The sequence below is a fragment of the Palaemon carinicauda genome, chromosome 36, assembly GCF_036898095.1.
Source record: "Palaemon carinicauda isolate YSFRI2023 chromosome 36, ASM3689809v2, whole genome shotgun sequence".
In the NCBI taxonomy this organism is placed as follows: Eukaryota; Metazoa; Arthropoda; class Malacostraca; order Decapoda; family Palaemonidae; genus Palaemon; species Palaemon carinicauda.
The window spans coordinates 13,005,612-13,023,064 of record NC_090760.1 but is presented as its reverse complement, the minus strand read 5'-3'; the positions used below and the strand labels follow the sequence as shown (position 1 = coordinate 13,023,064).

The 17,453-nt window shown below is 38.2% G+C and overlaps 2 protein-coding genes across 3 annotated transcripts in view; one reads left to right on the top strand and one right to left on the bottom strand.

Moving 5' to 3' along the window:
* Window positions 1-448, top strand: part of LOC137628754 (arrestin domain-containing protein 3-like) — a 116,853-nt gene extending 116,405 nt beyond the window's left edge. For both annotated transcript variants that reach the window (XM_068359938.1, XM_068359937.1), the window contains exon 9: window positions 72-448. In XM_068359938.1, coding sequence (XP_068216039.1) covers window positions 72-271 — 200 coding nt within the window. In that variant the 3' untranslated portion in view covers window positions 272-448. The remainder of the gene's footprint in view (window positions 1-71) is intronic.
* On the bottom strand, window positions 431-11,060 carry LOC137628486 (protein Spindly-like). The gene is made up of 5 exons (XM_068359641.1): window positions 11,044-11,060; window positions 10,650-10,840; window positions 8,051-8,242; window positions 4,960-5,111; window positions 431-3,408 (listed from the first exon to the last, which is right to left on the bottom strand). The coding sequence occupies exons 1-5, from the start codon at window positions 11,058-11,060 to the stop codon at window positions 3,277-3,279; spliced, it is 684 nt and encodes a 227-aa protein (XP_068215742.1). The 3' UTR covers window positions 431-3,276.
* Window positions 11,061-17,453: the final 6,393 nt, after the last annotated feature.

Here is a 17,453-nt window from a genome sequence, read left to right as displayed (position 1 = left end):
AAAATGTTCTCACAAATTTCATATATTTATACTATTTAATATATCATTTCTAATATATATACATTTTACAGCAAGCTACACATTTGCCGAGTGCATGTTTGGTCGTGAAGCAATAGAGCATCAGTATGAAAAGATGACTGGATTTGTTGAAGAAATTGGACCACAGTATGAACCTCTTACTTATTATGCTCCTAACTATCTGCACTATACACCAGGTAATAATGTTGCAGATCCTAAACCACCAAAAAGTAAAACGAAAAGTGGTAGATGACTTTTTGTACCAGTAATTTTGCTTGCTCAGTCATATCAACTACATTCTGGACAAATCATGCAGTGTTTGATGTGGAATGTGATGCCTTTGAAACATTTTTATATTTCAGCTATAAATACATTATCATCTCAACTCATCATCATCTTCCTTATAAAATAATAAATATATTTAAATGTATTTTACTGACTTTAAAATGTGTACTGTATAACCTTTTTTCAATATAAAATCATCAATATCAGTATTTTACTCATATTCACACAGCTGCTACATAAATGGAAAGAATACTACCTGAGTAGTACACTAAAGTATTTACATATTAAAGCAATTTTTTTTTACTGTATTTTACACAATTTTCTCTTGAGAGTATGTAAATGCATGAGGTCTGCTACTCAAATACTTGAATATATAAATAAATTCATACTGTTGGTGTGTTACATATTTTGCTGAAAATTTTTCAATTCAACACAGAAATGCTCATTCTTTTCATTTAAATGTTTTAGCCAACTGTAAAGCTGTCCCTGAATACACAAAATTATAAAAGCAAAGTCACCTAATTACTCATGACACAGCATGGCAACATAAAGTCTGGAGCAAAAACACTTTACAAATAAACTTTTTCAATTATATTCACGTTTTTCCTGTCCTAGTTTTAATGTTATATTCCTGTTTTTCTGTTAGCTATAAAAATATAATAAAAGCAAATAAAATCATAATACCTGTATATTACAAAGGAAGACAATTGAAAATATATGAAAGTTTTTAAAATTTTGTAACAAATAGGTTTGCTTCTAGATTGCTTTACATTATGTAAAGAAAAGACTCTTGCGTTGGCAGCACATAGGTACAAATAGGTGAATGTAGCATTTGAACACAGCAACCTATAAGGTTAACAAAATTTGAAATAACATAAAGGTACATGCAAGTGGAATCTAAATACAAGGGGTTTTCAATCACAGTAAAACCTAGTAGGCCAGATGCAGTCTCTATTATATGGATACAAAACATTTGGAAATGAGCAGAGTAACATAAGACTGCTCTATGATCAAAGAAATTTAGTCAGAAATAAATATTTTAGGTTCACCTTTAATACAAAAACCAGAAGGACCTGCTCTTACAAATGCATATTGATGTTATCTTCCACCAAAAGTACTGAAATATCATGATTCAATGTTACAAACTAGATTTTAAGACTGAAATACTTTATGCCTGCATTAGGTTACAGAGTTCAAGCAGTACTCTATTGAAAATGTTAAACCTCATTTTCCTGACCTACATCTATGGTATGCATGGAGAGTCTAAGATGCTGACATTTTTAGATACATTTCACTAAAGCAATTTATTTTTTCCATACAATATACAAAATTTACCCAAAGTTTCCATACAGAGTACTCCTTTATATAAATATAAAAGAATTAATAAGCAGGTGCTAAAATAACAGTTGACATGTGGAAGAACTCTCACTTTTAATATATAAAAGCTTCCTCAATTATGAAATGGCTACAGTTAAATATTGATCAAAATAGGATGGCTATACTGAACTGAAAACATAACATCAATGAGTGAATTTGTACCTCAAGGCAATATGTCTTAAATGTAAACTTTATAAACAAAGCCTCTGACCTTGAATAGATTTACATGTTACTACATATGATTCATAATTTATTAAAAATGAAAATTACAATCATTTATAGCTAGGTACCTCTACATTTAATCCATGCCCTTCTAAATCGTGACATTCCTTTTGTTTCCCATTCTCCTGATACATCTATGCTGATAACTGAACAAAATCTAGAGTTACACATTTGTTTCATTCTTAATGGAACATTCATTTACAGAAAAATAGTTGAGTAATATTTCATAAAAAATTCAATCACTACTAAAACATATGTATTAATTTATATACTATATATAACATTCTTAGAATGAGTTCTAGCTATACCAGAAACTATAATGTGACTACACTGGACCATTTAAAATGAATTCAATATGGTGTACTTATTTCAGGAATCCTTTATAACTTGAAACTTCGTGGAAAAATATTATAAATAAGTCGTCTCTGAAACAAAATTCCTCATAACATAAGTACTATTCACGATCAATTAACAAAAACTATTACTGACATCATTATTAACCTTTAATGTTATTTTCTTATACAGCAGTTAGGGTACTTTTGTTTGAAACTAAATGCAATATAGGGACTTGAATTTATGCAAGTGTTATCCTTTATGAAGAATTAATGATTCAATGTCTAAAATGTATAATCCAAGAACTTTCCTTTCTATTTTACCACCTAAAAAAATAACATATATCTGAAAGATGTACTAAAGCAATATTCAATACATCTAAAAAATAACTAATGGCACTGATTTCAAAACAGGATAATTTTCTATTTGTACTGTACTTAGATGTGAAAAAGCAACATCTCCAAATCCTGCAATATATTTCATCCAATTACATTAATGCATAACAATACAGTAATAATGTAAAGAACTATCCCGCAATCATCTGAAATTTGGAATTATTATTATCTCAAGACTGTACAGATCATAAAATCTAGAACAATAGAGATAGTTATTTTAAAACAACGTAAAAACTTGTATGTTGAATCATTTTTTTTCTGTCAAATCAATGGCCTGTACTTGAAAGAATAATTGAACAAGTTCACATCCATAATTAGACAAAAATCATAGCAATGATAAAGGCTAAATAAGAGAATATAACTAGTCATCATGTAACTCTTTAAATCTAAATAGCAAAATGGAACTTGTTCATTCTATTACTATTTAATCTAAATTGTTAACAACATAATTTTTTATAAATATATTCAATATATTTACCCTAGTACAGTAATGTAAATCTGAAAATAAAAAAGGTACTTAAATATTAAAAAGATATATGTATATTACAAAGAATGATACACTATGGATACAAATTATGTATCGTGACAGACTGATGAAGAACTACAGTAATCTTCTGTACTGCATAAACTACAAGGTTCAAATGAATCATTGCTGGTTACATTCATTTTGTTGTCCACCACTTGGAACCTGCACAACAGGAGCATTCATTTTTCTCAAGACCTTTGTCTTCTGTGGGGGCTTCACCTCTCTCTCATTCTTCAGCTGAGCTTCTTGAACCTAAAAATTATACCCACATTTAATGTTAATACAAGAAAAATATTTCCTCTCAAGACAACATACGGTGAAGGTCTTGCTCTCCACAAATAAACAATATTTGAAAGAGGAGGAATTTCTTGAGAAATGTAAACCGAAAGAAAATTTCCACAGAAATGAAAAGCATCGTCTTCAGCACAGCTAATTCCAAACCTCTTGGAGTACCTCATACAGAATTAAGATCATTTAGGAATAAGATGCCGCACACCATTTCTGGTAGTATCTATTACTTCTTAGATGATGATGGTACAAAACAAAATATCAAAGCATAAGATTCAGTAACCAAAGATTACATTTGGAAGAGTATAGTTCTCTTGCTTGAGGGTACACTCGGGCATGTGTCCTATCTCATTTCTCTTCCTCTTGGTTTTTAGAAGTTTCAATAATCTATATATGAAAGATTTAATTTAATGTTGTTACTGTTCTTAAAATTTTTTATTTTGATAGTTGTAATAGTTTCCTTTCCTCACTGGGCTATTTTTCCCTGTTGGAGCCATTAGGTTTATAGCATTTTGCTTTTCCAACTAGGATTAAAGCTTAGCATATAATAATTATAATAATAACAACACCAACAACAATAATAATAATAATAACAACAACAACAACAGTACCGTACAAACTTTATCTATTTTGTGGTTTAATTTATCCAGTATCATCTTCATCAGGTGCCTCATAATCATCTACATGAGCAATTATACATCAACTTTCTTCTTTATGGGGCTAGAAGTGAAATGAGTTCTCTAAACTTTCCTTTAAATTGAACTTCTTCCTGGCCTACATACTATCAGGTTTTGGTCTTTGCCTGTTTCCTTTGCCCTTAATTCGTGGTTCTTCCTACAAAGTGCTTTTATACCAATCGTTTTTCATCTCTTCTCTCACATATTCAAACCTTCTCAATCTTAGAGATCTCAATCAAATTAATGACCTGTGGATATCACATCGCTGCCACTTCATCTTTCATGATACAATATTCCCGCTGTACTTGAACCCTGAATCTTAATGTTCCATACTCTGACATTTCTTCTCCACTTTCTGTGTCTTTGCCTACTTAAGATGTAAAGAAGTACTGTAAACCATCATACCTTGGCTTTATTCATTAATGAACATTTTTAATTTTCCAGCAATTTTGCTCAATTTCACATATGCTGCAGCTACTCTCTTTTTTACTGCCTTGTCATCTTGTGCTTCAGTCCATGGTGTCCCTATAGTATCAGTAATTCTATTTTTGTAAGTCCTTCCCATTTGTAATAATATGGTTTTCCACTGCCCTCTCTTCCCAACTTCTCCTTATAATACATGCATGTCACTGAAAATTTACTCAATAAATACTTAGCAATCTTGAGCATTTTGTTACACCATATGTCACATTCAAAGCTTGGTACTGAGTTCACCCATACATTTCCATAATGATCACATGGACACTTTATCTCTACTTATTCTCTTTGGAAGCAAATTACTAGAATAAACCTATTACCTTTAGCGCAAAACTCTAAATATAAAAAAATCATGACTTACCTCTCCGTCACCTTCTTGAACTTCTACCGTTTCAGTCATACGAACAGATTTCTTGACTTTCTTTTTCTTATCATAACTACACATAATGGGTGGATTCTCCTGATCTCCATTCACTGCTGCTGGATTATTTGTATCTTCTTTGTTTACAACATCTGCAAAATCATGTGATAGCAAATCATCAAGAACAAACACCTACAAGGATCAAAAGTAAAAAAAAAAATTTATCTGTTATTTCTATACTCACCTGCTGTTCATAATGCCTCACTCTCAAAGCTCAGTTTATCGAGGTTTGTCCCTAATACTAAAAAAAAAATCTGATATATTTCCTTCTAATACTCTCAGGTCTCTAGTACATACATACATATACCAAGGCACTTCCCCATATTTTGGGGGGTAGCCGACATCAACAAATGAAACAAAACAAAAGGGGGACCTCTACTCTCTACGTTCCTCCCAGCCTGACAAGGGACTCAACCGAGTTCAGCTGGTACTGCTAGGGTGCCACAGCCCACCCTACCCCGTTATCCACCACAGATGAAGCTTCATGTAAAAAAAATTGGTTTGTTTTAATATGTTTTCTGGTTCATTATTCCACAAAGTTTATAATTTAGTTATTAAGAAATGTTTTATTGTAGTTACATAACCATTAATGGGAATTTAATGTAAAGTCGTGGGAAATTGATTGCTGATTTAGCAGCATTATCTGCTTTTTCATTACCAACAATTCCAATATGGAAAGGAATCCAATACATAGCTATTTCAAAATTTAACCCCTGAAAATTGAATTTCTTCAACTTTCTCTATGCAATACCAGTACCCTTTGAGGTCTTCTATGGCACTTCTCAAATAAGAATGAATGACAAATCCAAGATTCATTTTATCTTCAATAATTTTCACAATGTTAATTACTTGAATAACTGACAGTTGAGATGTAAATACTGATACTTCAGTAGGTAATTGGAACAGACTTGTTTTGTCAGAAGAAACTGCTGAATAACCAAGCATCCATTGAAGATTTAGAGCCAAAGTATATACAGTATAGCATAAATATAGAATAGAAATATCCTTTTCCCTGAATATATTCCAAGGCATATTTATTGTGACATGGAATATAAGTGGAAGTTTTTGTTAGATAAAAAATGTGTTAGTATATAATTGTATTTCTGTGATTTCTAGTAACCTATTTGTTCTAATTGGGAATGGAGGTTCATGATTGTTTATAAATACACCACTTTGGTTGAAAAGCTATGTTGCTGGAGTTTAGGTGGATAGGATCTTCAAGGCACTTTGCTGTGTTACCAAACCTTGATGTATGGACTATGGTGGCTCCCCCACTTTCACATAGAACAAAGTCTCAGGCTACAAGTGTGTATTGGATCCAAAGACTTCAGAATAGCTTCAGATCCTGATCCACAATGGCTACCATAATCTACCCTGGATAACTAAGGATTAAAAGATCATTAATAAAGTTGACCTTGACCCCATTCCATTACAGTATCAAATTAAGAGCATTATTACATTTAGATTTTCAACAAAATATGTGTTTTCCAATTGAGGTAGTTATCAAATATTAGTATCGCTTAATTTCAGATTTATGTAAAATACTCAAGTTTATTTTGCAGAAACCCTGAACCTAACAGACGCACTACAGTACACACTTGTATTTTCCGACGTTATAAAGAATTCTCTGCAAATGATAGATTATTTTAATACTTTTATATTGCAAAGTCATCCATATCAAGGGTACTTTGTACTACTTGTGGCATTTGAGGAACAGTCTCATTAATTCCCAAGTGAATAAAGAAACATAATTTTTCCCTAAGAGGAACAGTGAGGCCTTTGCACTCCTAATAAGTTATCTAGATCACAATAATGGTGTCAAAAATTCAAAATCACAATACTGGTGTCAAAAGACAAAAAGAAAACAGGGATCATGATCACCCAGAAACAATTCCCTAGAATAATTTAAGTAGTAACTACTAACACAGCCAGAAGAAATCTCTAAAAGCACTAAAAAGGGATTTTGACGAAGGAAAAATCTATTTCTGGGCTCAACCTGTGTCGCTCCGTGAAATTTATTTCTAAGGCATAAATATTGCTAAATATACCAGAGAAAAAAAGGATGCATGAAATGCCAGGAATAAACCCAGCTCACTCACTCAAGAAGCGTCAGTATAGTTACTGGGGCGTAATAGAACCACAACCATAGGTCCCTCACCAGTTAGACCTCTCCTTCAACATCCCCTGGAACACCGAGGTGCCGACCTACACCTAACTGCTGCCTCTACTATGACTATCCTCCCCTCACCCCTACACCTCCCCAGCCCCCTACCTTGATTCAAAAGTCTTGAGAACTGTAATGAAGGCAGCACAGAAGCTGAAGACAAAGGCCAAGCCATTGTTATTAAGATTAGCTGCTAGATTATCTCTTCCTTACTAAAGGCTCATCTATTGGAAGAAAGGAAACAGGAATCTTTTTTTTAATTTTAGGGGCAAACATCGATATAACAGCTTTGACAGAGTAACAATGTAAACATCAAGAGAGGCTCATAGATACAATAAAATCTAGTGTATTAATTGGTTTATCTAGAAAAGTACAATTAGTTTCTTTTAATTTTATACAGCAATTTGAGGCCCTTTGCATCAATAGGCAAAGGAGATGATGATGAGTTTTCTATAAATACTGACCTCGACATTACAATCAGCCTTATTTTACACAAATTCTTATCAAGGTTATTTTTTCATTGTTGGCAATGACAAATACTAATAAAAATAAAATTGCTTGAAAAATTACTGAAAAATGTAATAAGGGTGAGAATACCTTATATAAATTTACTAAGTGAAATCAGATAAATTTGTTCCTCTTTACTTCAACACATTGCAAAGACATCCTGGACTCATATACAGTTATACATACATACATACATATACCAAGGCACTTCCCCCAATTTTGGGGGGTAGCCGACATCAACAAATGAAACAAAAACAAAAAAGGGGACCTCTACTCTCTATGTTCCTCCCAGCCTATATACAGTTACTGTATACCTTTCAGATATTTTGAAAAACTTTTATATGTGAAAAAAAAACTTACTTTTAGCAGGACAGGATTCTTCCTTTATCAGTACATTATCCTCAGGTAAAGGGCTGATCATGTTCTGTCTCTCCATGAATGGAATTCTTGAATCCATCTCACTTCCATTTTCTTCTTTTCTAATCTCTTTTTTTACGCTTTCAAATCCTGGGATCTTCTCAGTAACCTGCTTAACACTCTTTGAAGTATTTGCTGTGAAAGTGATGAAAAATATTTTTCAATTAGCGGATGAGAAATAATTTCAAAATAAATTATAAGTTTTATTTTTCCAAGGTATACAAACCTGAGTCTTTTAAAATAGGGAACATGTCTTCAGAGGAACTAGATCGGTCGTGGAATTCGTTAATGGAGTAGTTAACGATTTGTGGTGAGCGTGGCGCAAGGAGCCCCGGGGCCATCCCCACCTGTCGGAAGCGCTTTATCTGTACTTTTAACTTTCGCCTTAGGACTGAGAGGGAGGATTGAGGTGGGAACTTAAACTGCAAAGGATTCCACTAAAAAAATTTTATCAATAAAAATTCTTATTTCTATACTCGCCTGATATTCACATTACTTCTTCAGAAGCCTGCTTTAATCGACCTTTACCTGTAGAATTTCAAAATTTTCCCATTTTTTCTCCCTTCAATAAACATATGCCCTTAGTAAAGGAATGGAAATTCTGGCGGTAACTGGTAACTGATGCGACAGATTTGTTTTCTCTTCAGTTTCTCAGTCATGCTCCTCAAGCATCCTTCCCAGGTATGTGCACATGGGCAGGGGTATCTGCTGTACTCAGTGAGATAGCCTTTAAGGTATACGTCTGCCACTGCACAGAAGGTCACAACCTACACTCAGCACACAAGGATGACTGAACAATCATGCCCTTTACAGCAGGTTTTGCCAAAATCTGACTGGAATGGGGGACCCCTTTCCGTGGCAAATACAAATTTCTTGTTTCATATTCATAATCACAGACAACAGCCCGCATTCACTTCCTGTTTAAAAGCAAATGTGTAAAGCTCCAGACAGGTGGGGGGATTGTCATGGGTAGACGCAATAATATTGAAGGAATATATTAAAAGACATATGCTTTTATTCTCAAATTGTGAGTAGCGAGATTAAATTTGACTGGTGTTTAGTCAATGATATCCTCACCTTACGTCGTCAGCATTTTGGAAATAAACAGAGCCTCAATGTCTAGTTTGGACAAAGAAGTCAACATATTAATTTGAGGAGTCAGTATCTTTTAGAAACCAAGCCTCGAGGATATTCTTGTTTATGGAAAGTGTCATCACTGGTCAACATGTGCCCATGCTTTTGTTAAGGCATAACATGAGGTCCAGATTGTACCCGAAATTTGTTCTAAAAGCTTCTACGGTGTGACCAAAGTGGGTGTTTTTAAGGAAACCAATCAGGATACAGAATACCAAAAAATGTCTTATACGGAAATGATGACGTACCATCGAAATAAGCTCCGCCATACATGGGTATACAGTATAAACTTCAAGAAGATACTGCCCAAAGGAGATAGGACGAGAGAGTAACCAAGTCCTGACAAGATAAGGGCATGAAAAGATGACCAGAAGTCAGACAGAGCCAGTTTCCAACATTACCTTCAGATGACAAACGCCAATCTCTAAAATCTTGCTATGGTTGAGAAGCGATGAATTGAAGATGCCAGCCTTTCCTGCTTGTGACAAATAGCAGCCAACACTGCCTGTGTCTTGGTCTTCCTTTTATACTATCACCGTATTCTTGGAGATAACTTCTGATGTCCCTTCTGTAACATCTTTGAATCCAAAGTTATCGTGCCAGATCTAACTGAGCTACAGCTACCCTTCTGAGAAGCTCTCAGGCTTAAAGCCTATCATCTCAGCAACGGCAGAAAATTACCGAAAAGGATTGTTCAATTTTCTTGACTGTTCTCCCTGATCTATTGATATTTTGGATTGATTTGATTTATCAGTTAATCGAAGAAGCAACATTGATTTTCTTTGTAAATTTTGTGAATAAACATTTTGTGTTTTTTGTTCGAGGTTTTTACATTCATTTCCCATATTTCAATTATCGTTGTCGGAACACTTTAGTATAGAGATTAAAAGAAACTAACGATTGTTAAGATTGTACTAGGGGGCTCTCCTTACCTGCAGTCATAATCTGTTGTAAACTACATCGTTAACAAATCGAGTGCCCGATCCAACACCGCTGAAGACATGTTTTCTATTTTAAAGGGCAATAGGTTTGTATAAGCGTAGGAACAAACAAATCATATACTATACTGTACTTGAAGTAACCTACCAAGCTTGAATGTACATTATACTGTAAAAGATTATAATTTACAAATTGTTAAGACTAATGCACTTACAGTGAAAAGTATAAATTACCTTAAATCTATCCAAGATAATATAGAGGAAAAAAACACCACAATTCATTGCTGTGGATTACAGGTAAAAAAACTAATTTCATAACATACAAAGAAAATTTATCCAAGTATTAACTGTGGATAATTTAGACAAAGCAGAAAAATTCAGCCTGCACATTAGTTTATCCTCAATTTTAAATTAATGCTAGATAATATTGCAAAAAAAAATGTTTAAAGAAGGTTGTATCATGAACTTACAAACACTCTCGCCTTTTTTTGCAGCTAATTCATCAAATTTAACTTGTAACGTAATCAACTTTGAATTGGTAGCATCTCTCACTGCTTCTGATTGACGAAGCTTTCGCTGCAACTGAAGGATACGATCACTCAAAGCCACCTTATTAAACTGAGCACCTCTGAGAGCTTCCTCAAGCTCCTCCACTTTCTTCCTGTAGAATAAGAAACATGACAAAAAAATTTAAACTTTAGAGAGTTGGTTAATAGGGTATACTAATTTATTATCCTATTGAGAGCCTGATTTACTTACTACACATAAGGTAGTAACCCAACAAAATCCTGCTCCCCAAACTTGAGCTGTACCACAACCTACATATACAGTACAACCATTCCATAAATTCTAATTGCAAATTACTTTGTACTTACATTCATAATTTTCCTGCTTTTTATCCAATTGCTTGTTGGATGTGATAAGAAAAAATTTCAAGGTGGATAATTGAAAAATGTTGCCTTCTTAATTCCATTTCATTTTCTCCTTTGCTGCTCCACATAAATCTCAAATACATCAATAACTTGTTACCAACATAAATTACAAAACATTTGTATCCAATATAAATGCCTAAAATGTTTAAGAAGAATAAAATACAAGAGAGACCTGAGGACTGTAATAAGGAGAGAGAACACTTGTAGTTACCTTAACAACATTAGATAGTTAGGAAAGGCATTAAGAGGGCAGTAAGACGGAATAGCATCAGATTAGGAAGTGGGAAGATTCCTAGACTTGAAAGACTAGTAGTAAATAAAATGAATCGACAACCACAAAGCTGGGCAATAACTTGAAATGTATCAAAGCCATGTGGTTACTTACTAAGAAAATGGAGAAAATCTTAAACAATTGTGACTACAAAATACAGAGCCCTATGGCCAGTGCATTAGGAAGATCATAAGAATGAAGTTGCTAAGAAACATGGTGCCCAGAAAATGGAATATAAGCTGATATAGTTTGGCATTTGATGAAAATGGTTATTTATGAAATCAGCAATCTTGTAGCAGAACAAAGACAAGCAGAAAACCCAAAAAATTATCAGAATGAGGCTTAGACAAAGACCCGAATCAAATAGGACTTCAAAGATAAAAGAGAGCAGAAACAACATTCCCATCTCACTATACACTGGAAAAATAAGTAAAAACAATAATGATGATGAGATCATAAATATGGATCCAGCATATTTACCTATTTACTTTCTGTTTTTTAATGTTTTATACATCTGTATCAACCTAATTGTCCTTTTAACTATTATTAGTGTCGACATGGTTGGTAAATTTAAGATTACAGTATTCTTTTTGTTGGTTTTACCTTGAATAGCATTTTGGACATGTGACTAGGAAGAATTGGAAAGAGGTTAATCATGCTTAAAAAATTATTTAATGGAAGGGGAACTGACGATGAATGTTGCAAAATCAGAAATATTAACAATCTCTAAGGAATCAACAGCACCAACAAAATATTATGATAAGGGGCAGTGTAATAAAGGACACAGACTCATTCAAATATCTAGGATATGATTTCACAGAAAAGGAAATAAACGCAAGGAAGAAATAAGTGAAAGAATAAAAAAAAATATAATAAATGCACAGGAGTTCTCTATCCAATAATGAGAGATACAGATGTACCTGAAGAAGTAAAGCAAGCTATATTTGAGGGTTTGCTAACACTAATAATGGATCAGACAGCTGGACACTGACAAGAAGAGACAGAAGTAGGGTCCCAAGCCTCAAAAATTGAAACCCTTAGAATTATATTGCATAAAACAATGGAAAGAATAAAAAATTAAGATGTAAGAACAGTTGGAGTAGCCCCTATGATGAGCAAGATTGAGAAGGGACAGCTGAGATGGCTAAGTCATGTGAGGAGAATGGATCCAAACAGAATAGCAAAGAAAAGATGGAACTGGACACCTGACAGAAGGAGATCGAGAGGAAGACCACATAAACGCTGGATGGATGGAATTGAAGAAATATTAACAAAGTGACAAATTCGTAGATAATTTGTATTTTTCCTAACTATACAAACCTTAGCTATTTAACAGGGGTATTACTTTCGGCGTAGCTGAAATGAAGAGCCATTAAAATTTAACGAGGGTTTACTACCCACACCGCTAGTTAGCAGGAGTAGGGGAGGGTAGCTTGCTACCACCCCACCCTCACACACACCTGTGCTTGAACTCACTTTGCTTGGAGGTAGGACTTCAAGGGGGATAGGGCTGGCGGGCAAGTTTGGTTAAATAGCTAAGGTTTGTATAGTTAGGAAAAATACAAATTATCTACGAATTTGTCATTTGTTCCGCAACTGGAATACAAACCACGCTATTTAATAGGGGTGACTCACCCATTAGGAAGGGTGGACGTCCCAGCCAGTACTGGCTTTTGGCTTTGCCCGGGGACTCGTTATTTGAGTGTGTCAGCACCCAAGAAATAAGGAGTCCCTGCACCTCGCTAGAACCTTGCTACGCAAGGACTGCGGCCTACGCAAGCTGTGTGTGAAGGTATGAAGAAGTGTGACTCGTCCCAGGAAGTTGTTCTGAAGTTCTTTAGATGGAAACTTGTAGACTAGGACTTTCCCAATACCACCTCATCAGGGTATGGGGACGTAACAGTATTAACTTAATACTAGGGACACAAGGGAGCATGGTTTACCTGCAGTGGTTTGAGGTCAGCTATGCAGAGAACCCAGGAGGCTGCTTTCCCCTAGAGAGGGGATGATGAAGGAAAGAATAAGGGCCAGTCAAACCTTTTTATTCATGCAGACTAAAATAGGGTAACAATGCCCTCAACCCTCTGCTACTTGTCCAATAAGGAGCTTGAGGTTTTAAACCAGCTGTTGTGCAGCCACCACAGGGCCGATAGAGAACATTTAGAGCCTCCTGTGGGTCACGTCTTGCAGGTAGTGGGCTGTGAACGTTGTCTGACGCTTTTACACCCCCGCTTGAAGGACCTGCTTCACAGAGAAATTTCTTTTGAAGGCCAGGGACGTAGCTATGCCCCTGACATCATGTGCTCTATGGTGACGTGACGGAGAAGGATCTGGATTCAAGGCCAGATGAATTACCCTGCGAATCCATGCAGAGATGGTGTTTTTGGTGACCCTCCTCTTAGTTCTCCCTGTGCTGACGAATAATGCTGGCACACAAGGACGGACTGCAGCTGTTCTTTTAAGGTATAGCCTCAAACTCATTACTGGGCATAGTAAGAGATGGTCTGAGTCATCTGTTACAGAACGGAGACTAGAAATCCGGAAGGAGTCGAACCGAGGATCCGCTACTCCAGGATTCTGAGTCTTAGCAATAAACTCAGGGAAGAAGCTCAACGTTACGTCCCCCCATCCCCTTGAATGGGTGATGTCATACGAGAGACCATGAAGTTCACTAACACGCTTGGCCGAAGCCAAAGCTAGCAGGAACACCGTCTTCCAGGTTAGGTAGCGATCTGATGCCTGGCGTAATGGTTCATAGGGAGGTCTCTTAAGAGACCTGAGAACTCGAACCACGTTCCATGGAGAAGGTCTCACTTCCGACTGAGGGCAGGTAAGTTCATAACTACGTATGAGTAGAGAAAGTTCTAGAGATGAAGAAATGTCCATTCCTTTCAGCCAGAAAGCTAGACTTAAGGCTGAGCGCTAGCATTTGACTGCTGAGATTGAAAGGCGCTTTTCTTCCCGCAAATACACGAGGAACTCCGCTATTGTTGAAATAGTGGCATCGAGTGGAGAGATACCCCTTCCACGACACCAACCACAGAAGACTTTCCACTTTGCATGGTAGACTGCTGCGGATGACTTTCACAGATGTCCAGACATCCTGACAGCAACTTGCTGCAAAAATCCTCTCTCAGAGAGGAGATGCTGGATAGTCTCCAGGCGTGAAGTCGTAGCGAAGCTACGGCTTTGTGGAAGATGTTGGCATGTGGTTGTTTGAGCAGATTGTGCCGTGGAGGGAGTTTTCTCGGTAGCTCCGTTAAGAGTTGCAGAAGGTCCGGGAACCATTCCGCGTGATGCCATAGCGGAGCTATGAGGGTCATTGAAAGATTGACTGATGTTCTGGTCTTGTTGAGCACCCTCCTCATCAGACAGAACGGGGGAAAGGCGTAAACGTCGATGTTGTCCCACCGTTGTTGGAGAGCATCTTGCCAGTGAGCCTTGGGGTCTGGGACTGGGGAGCAGTACAGCGGAGCTTGAAGTTCAAGGCTGTTGCGAACAGATCCACAGTCGGAGAACCCCACAAAGTCATGACTTTGTTGGCTATTAGATGATCTAAAGACCACTCGGTACTCACTATCTGAGACGCTCTGCTCAGATTGTCGGCAAGCACATTCCTTTTGCCTGGAATGAGGCGTGCCGATAGTGGTATCGAGTGGATTTCGGCCCATCTCAGTATCTCTACTGCTAGATGGGATAGCTGCTGCGAAAAGGTACCTCCTTGTTTGTTGATGTAAGCCACTACTGTGGTGTTGTCGCTCATCACCACCACAGAGTGACCCGCCAGGTATTGTTGGAACTGTTGAAGGGCCAGGAAGACGGCCTTCATCTCTAGGAGATTTATATGGAGATACTTTTCTGATTCTGACCACAGGCCTGAGGTCGTGTGGTGCAGTACGTGAGCCACCAACCCTTTCTTTGAAGCGTCCGAAAACAGCATCAAATCCGGGGGGAGGACGAGAAGATCCACTCCTTTTCGTAGGTTCTCGTCTGTCACCCACCACTGGAGGTCCGTCAGTTTCGCAGGTCCCGTAGGGATCAGGACGTTCGGGGAATCGTAACCTTGATTCCACCGGGACTTGAGTTGCCACTGGAGGGATCTCATCCTGAGGCGACCATTGGGAACTAGACGAGCCAATGATGAAAGGTGACCGAGACGTAACCACGATTGGGCTGGAAGTTCTTCTCATCTGAGAAAATGGCTTGCGACCTTCCTCAGCCTTGCTATCCTGTCGTCTGATGGGAAGGCTTTGTGGAGATTGGTGTCTATAACCATGCATAGATATACCAGTCTTTGAGTGGGAAGCAGAGAGGACTTCTCGAGATTTACCATGATCCCCAGATCCTGGCAAAGTCCCAGAAGTTTGTCCCGGTGTTAAAGAAGGGATGACACCGAGTCTGCTAGGATCAACCAGTCGTCCAGATAACGAAGGAGACGGATGCCGATCCTGTGTGCCCACGAAGATATTAGGGTGAACACTCTGGTGAAAACCTGTGGTGCTGTGGAGAGACCGAAGCACAGCACCTTGAACTGGTACTCTTTGTTGTCTAGGCTGAATCTTAAGTACTTCCTTGAAGACGGATGGACTGGGATCTGGAAGTTCACGTCCTTCAGATCCAGTGTACACATGAAGTCTTGCTGTCTCACTGCTAGTCTGACTGTGTCTGCCGTCTCCATGCTGAACGGAGTTTGTTTGACAAACTTGTTCAGGGCTGAGAGGTCGATGACTGGTCTCCAGCCTCCAGATGACTTCTTTACAAGAAAGAGTCGACTGAAGAAGCCTGGAGACCCGTCGACGACCTCTTGGAGAGCGCCCTTCTTCAACAGGGTTTGGACTTCTGCCCGAAGGGTTTGCCCCCTTGCTGATCCCATGGCAAGGGAGCTCAATGACACTGGATTCGTCATCAGGGGAGGTAGAGATGTTGTGAACGGGACGCGATATCCCTGACAGATTACAGAAATCGTCCAGGAATCGGCCCCGAGTTGCTGCCACCTGTCTGCGCAACTTTGTAGGCATCCCCCCACTGGTGGACATGCAGGGAGACTGCCAATCCTAGCGTTTGCGGCCTCGGCTGCTCCCTCTAGGATTCTTACCTCCTCTGGAGGACTTTTTGCCTTTCCTATCCTTGACAGGAAAGAGCTTAGACACCACTATCTTCGCTGCTGCTATTGGTTTTGCGGTCTTGGTCGGACGGGACTGCTGGGGTGCTGGAGGCTTATAGGGCTTAGATGTCAAAGCCCTATGAAGGAGGGAGTCTTGGTGAGACTTCCTCCACCTCTCAGCGGCCTGTTCCACATCCTTAGGCTCAAACAGGATCGTTCCTTCTAAGGAAGAATGCCTGAGCCTATTGATCTCAGTGCTAGGGACCTTCTGATGGAATCTCTCAGCCACCGCATCCCGACGTTTCAGGATGGTGTTTGCCCAAAAGTTCGAGACTTGGTGGGCCAGAAACTTGATCGTGCGAGTGCCTGAGAGAAGGAACGTCTCCATAGCTTTCCTGGTACGTTCTTTGGAGAAATCCTCAGAGCGTATCAGGATACCTAAGGTCCCTAACCAGTTATCAACCGTGGCTTGCATAGCACACTTCGCAACCTTCTCCTGGTTAAGGAGCTCGGTTGCCGAGAACGAGATCTGCCGGTTGGAGAGTCTCTCAAGAGGGACTCCCCTGGTAAGCTCTTCCAACGAATGGTGGAGAGCTAAACAAGGCTCCTCCAAGATCTCAAAGTACCTCCTTTGCTGTACGCAAGGAGGTGGGAGAAGCTTGTTGCCGGCACTGGAACGGTTGGAGGAGGACAACTCGGAGCTGTACAGCGATCTTGTCCCTGGTACTCTTAACCCCCTGAGACCAGGGCAGAGCCGCACTGGCCTTAGAGGGTTTCTGAGTACCGAATACGCGGTCCAAAACCGTGTCCTTGCCCTCTCGAGGAGGGATCTCTGGGTCGGCAAACCCATTGAGAGCTCTCATTAGAGTCAGAACTTGCCAAAACGCATGCTCTGACTCTTGCTGTTCTCCTGACGTTGGACTTGCAGCGAAGTCTCCTGTCCCCAAAGGCTCTTCTTGGGGAGAGT

What these genes read in the sequence shown, in the direction of transcription:
- LOC137628486 (XM_068359641.1), bottom strand. An exon ending in AAAAAAAGGCGAGAGTGTTT is followed by an intron (nt 8,243 to 10,649) that starts GTAAGTTCATGA and finishes TCACTTTCACAG; the next exon opens with CAAATACTTCAAAGAGTGTT. An exon ending in TTCAAGAAGGTGACGGAGAG is followed by an intron (nt 3,409 to 4,959) that starts GTAAGTCATGAT and finishes TATAATTTTTAG; the next exon opens with GTTCAAGAAGCTCAGCTGAA.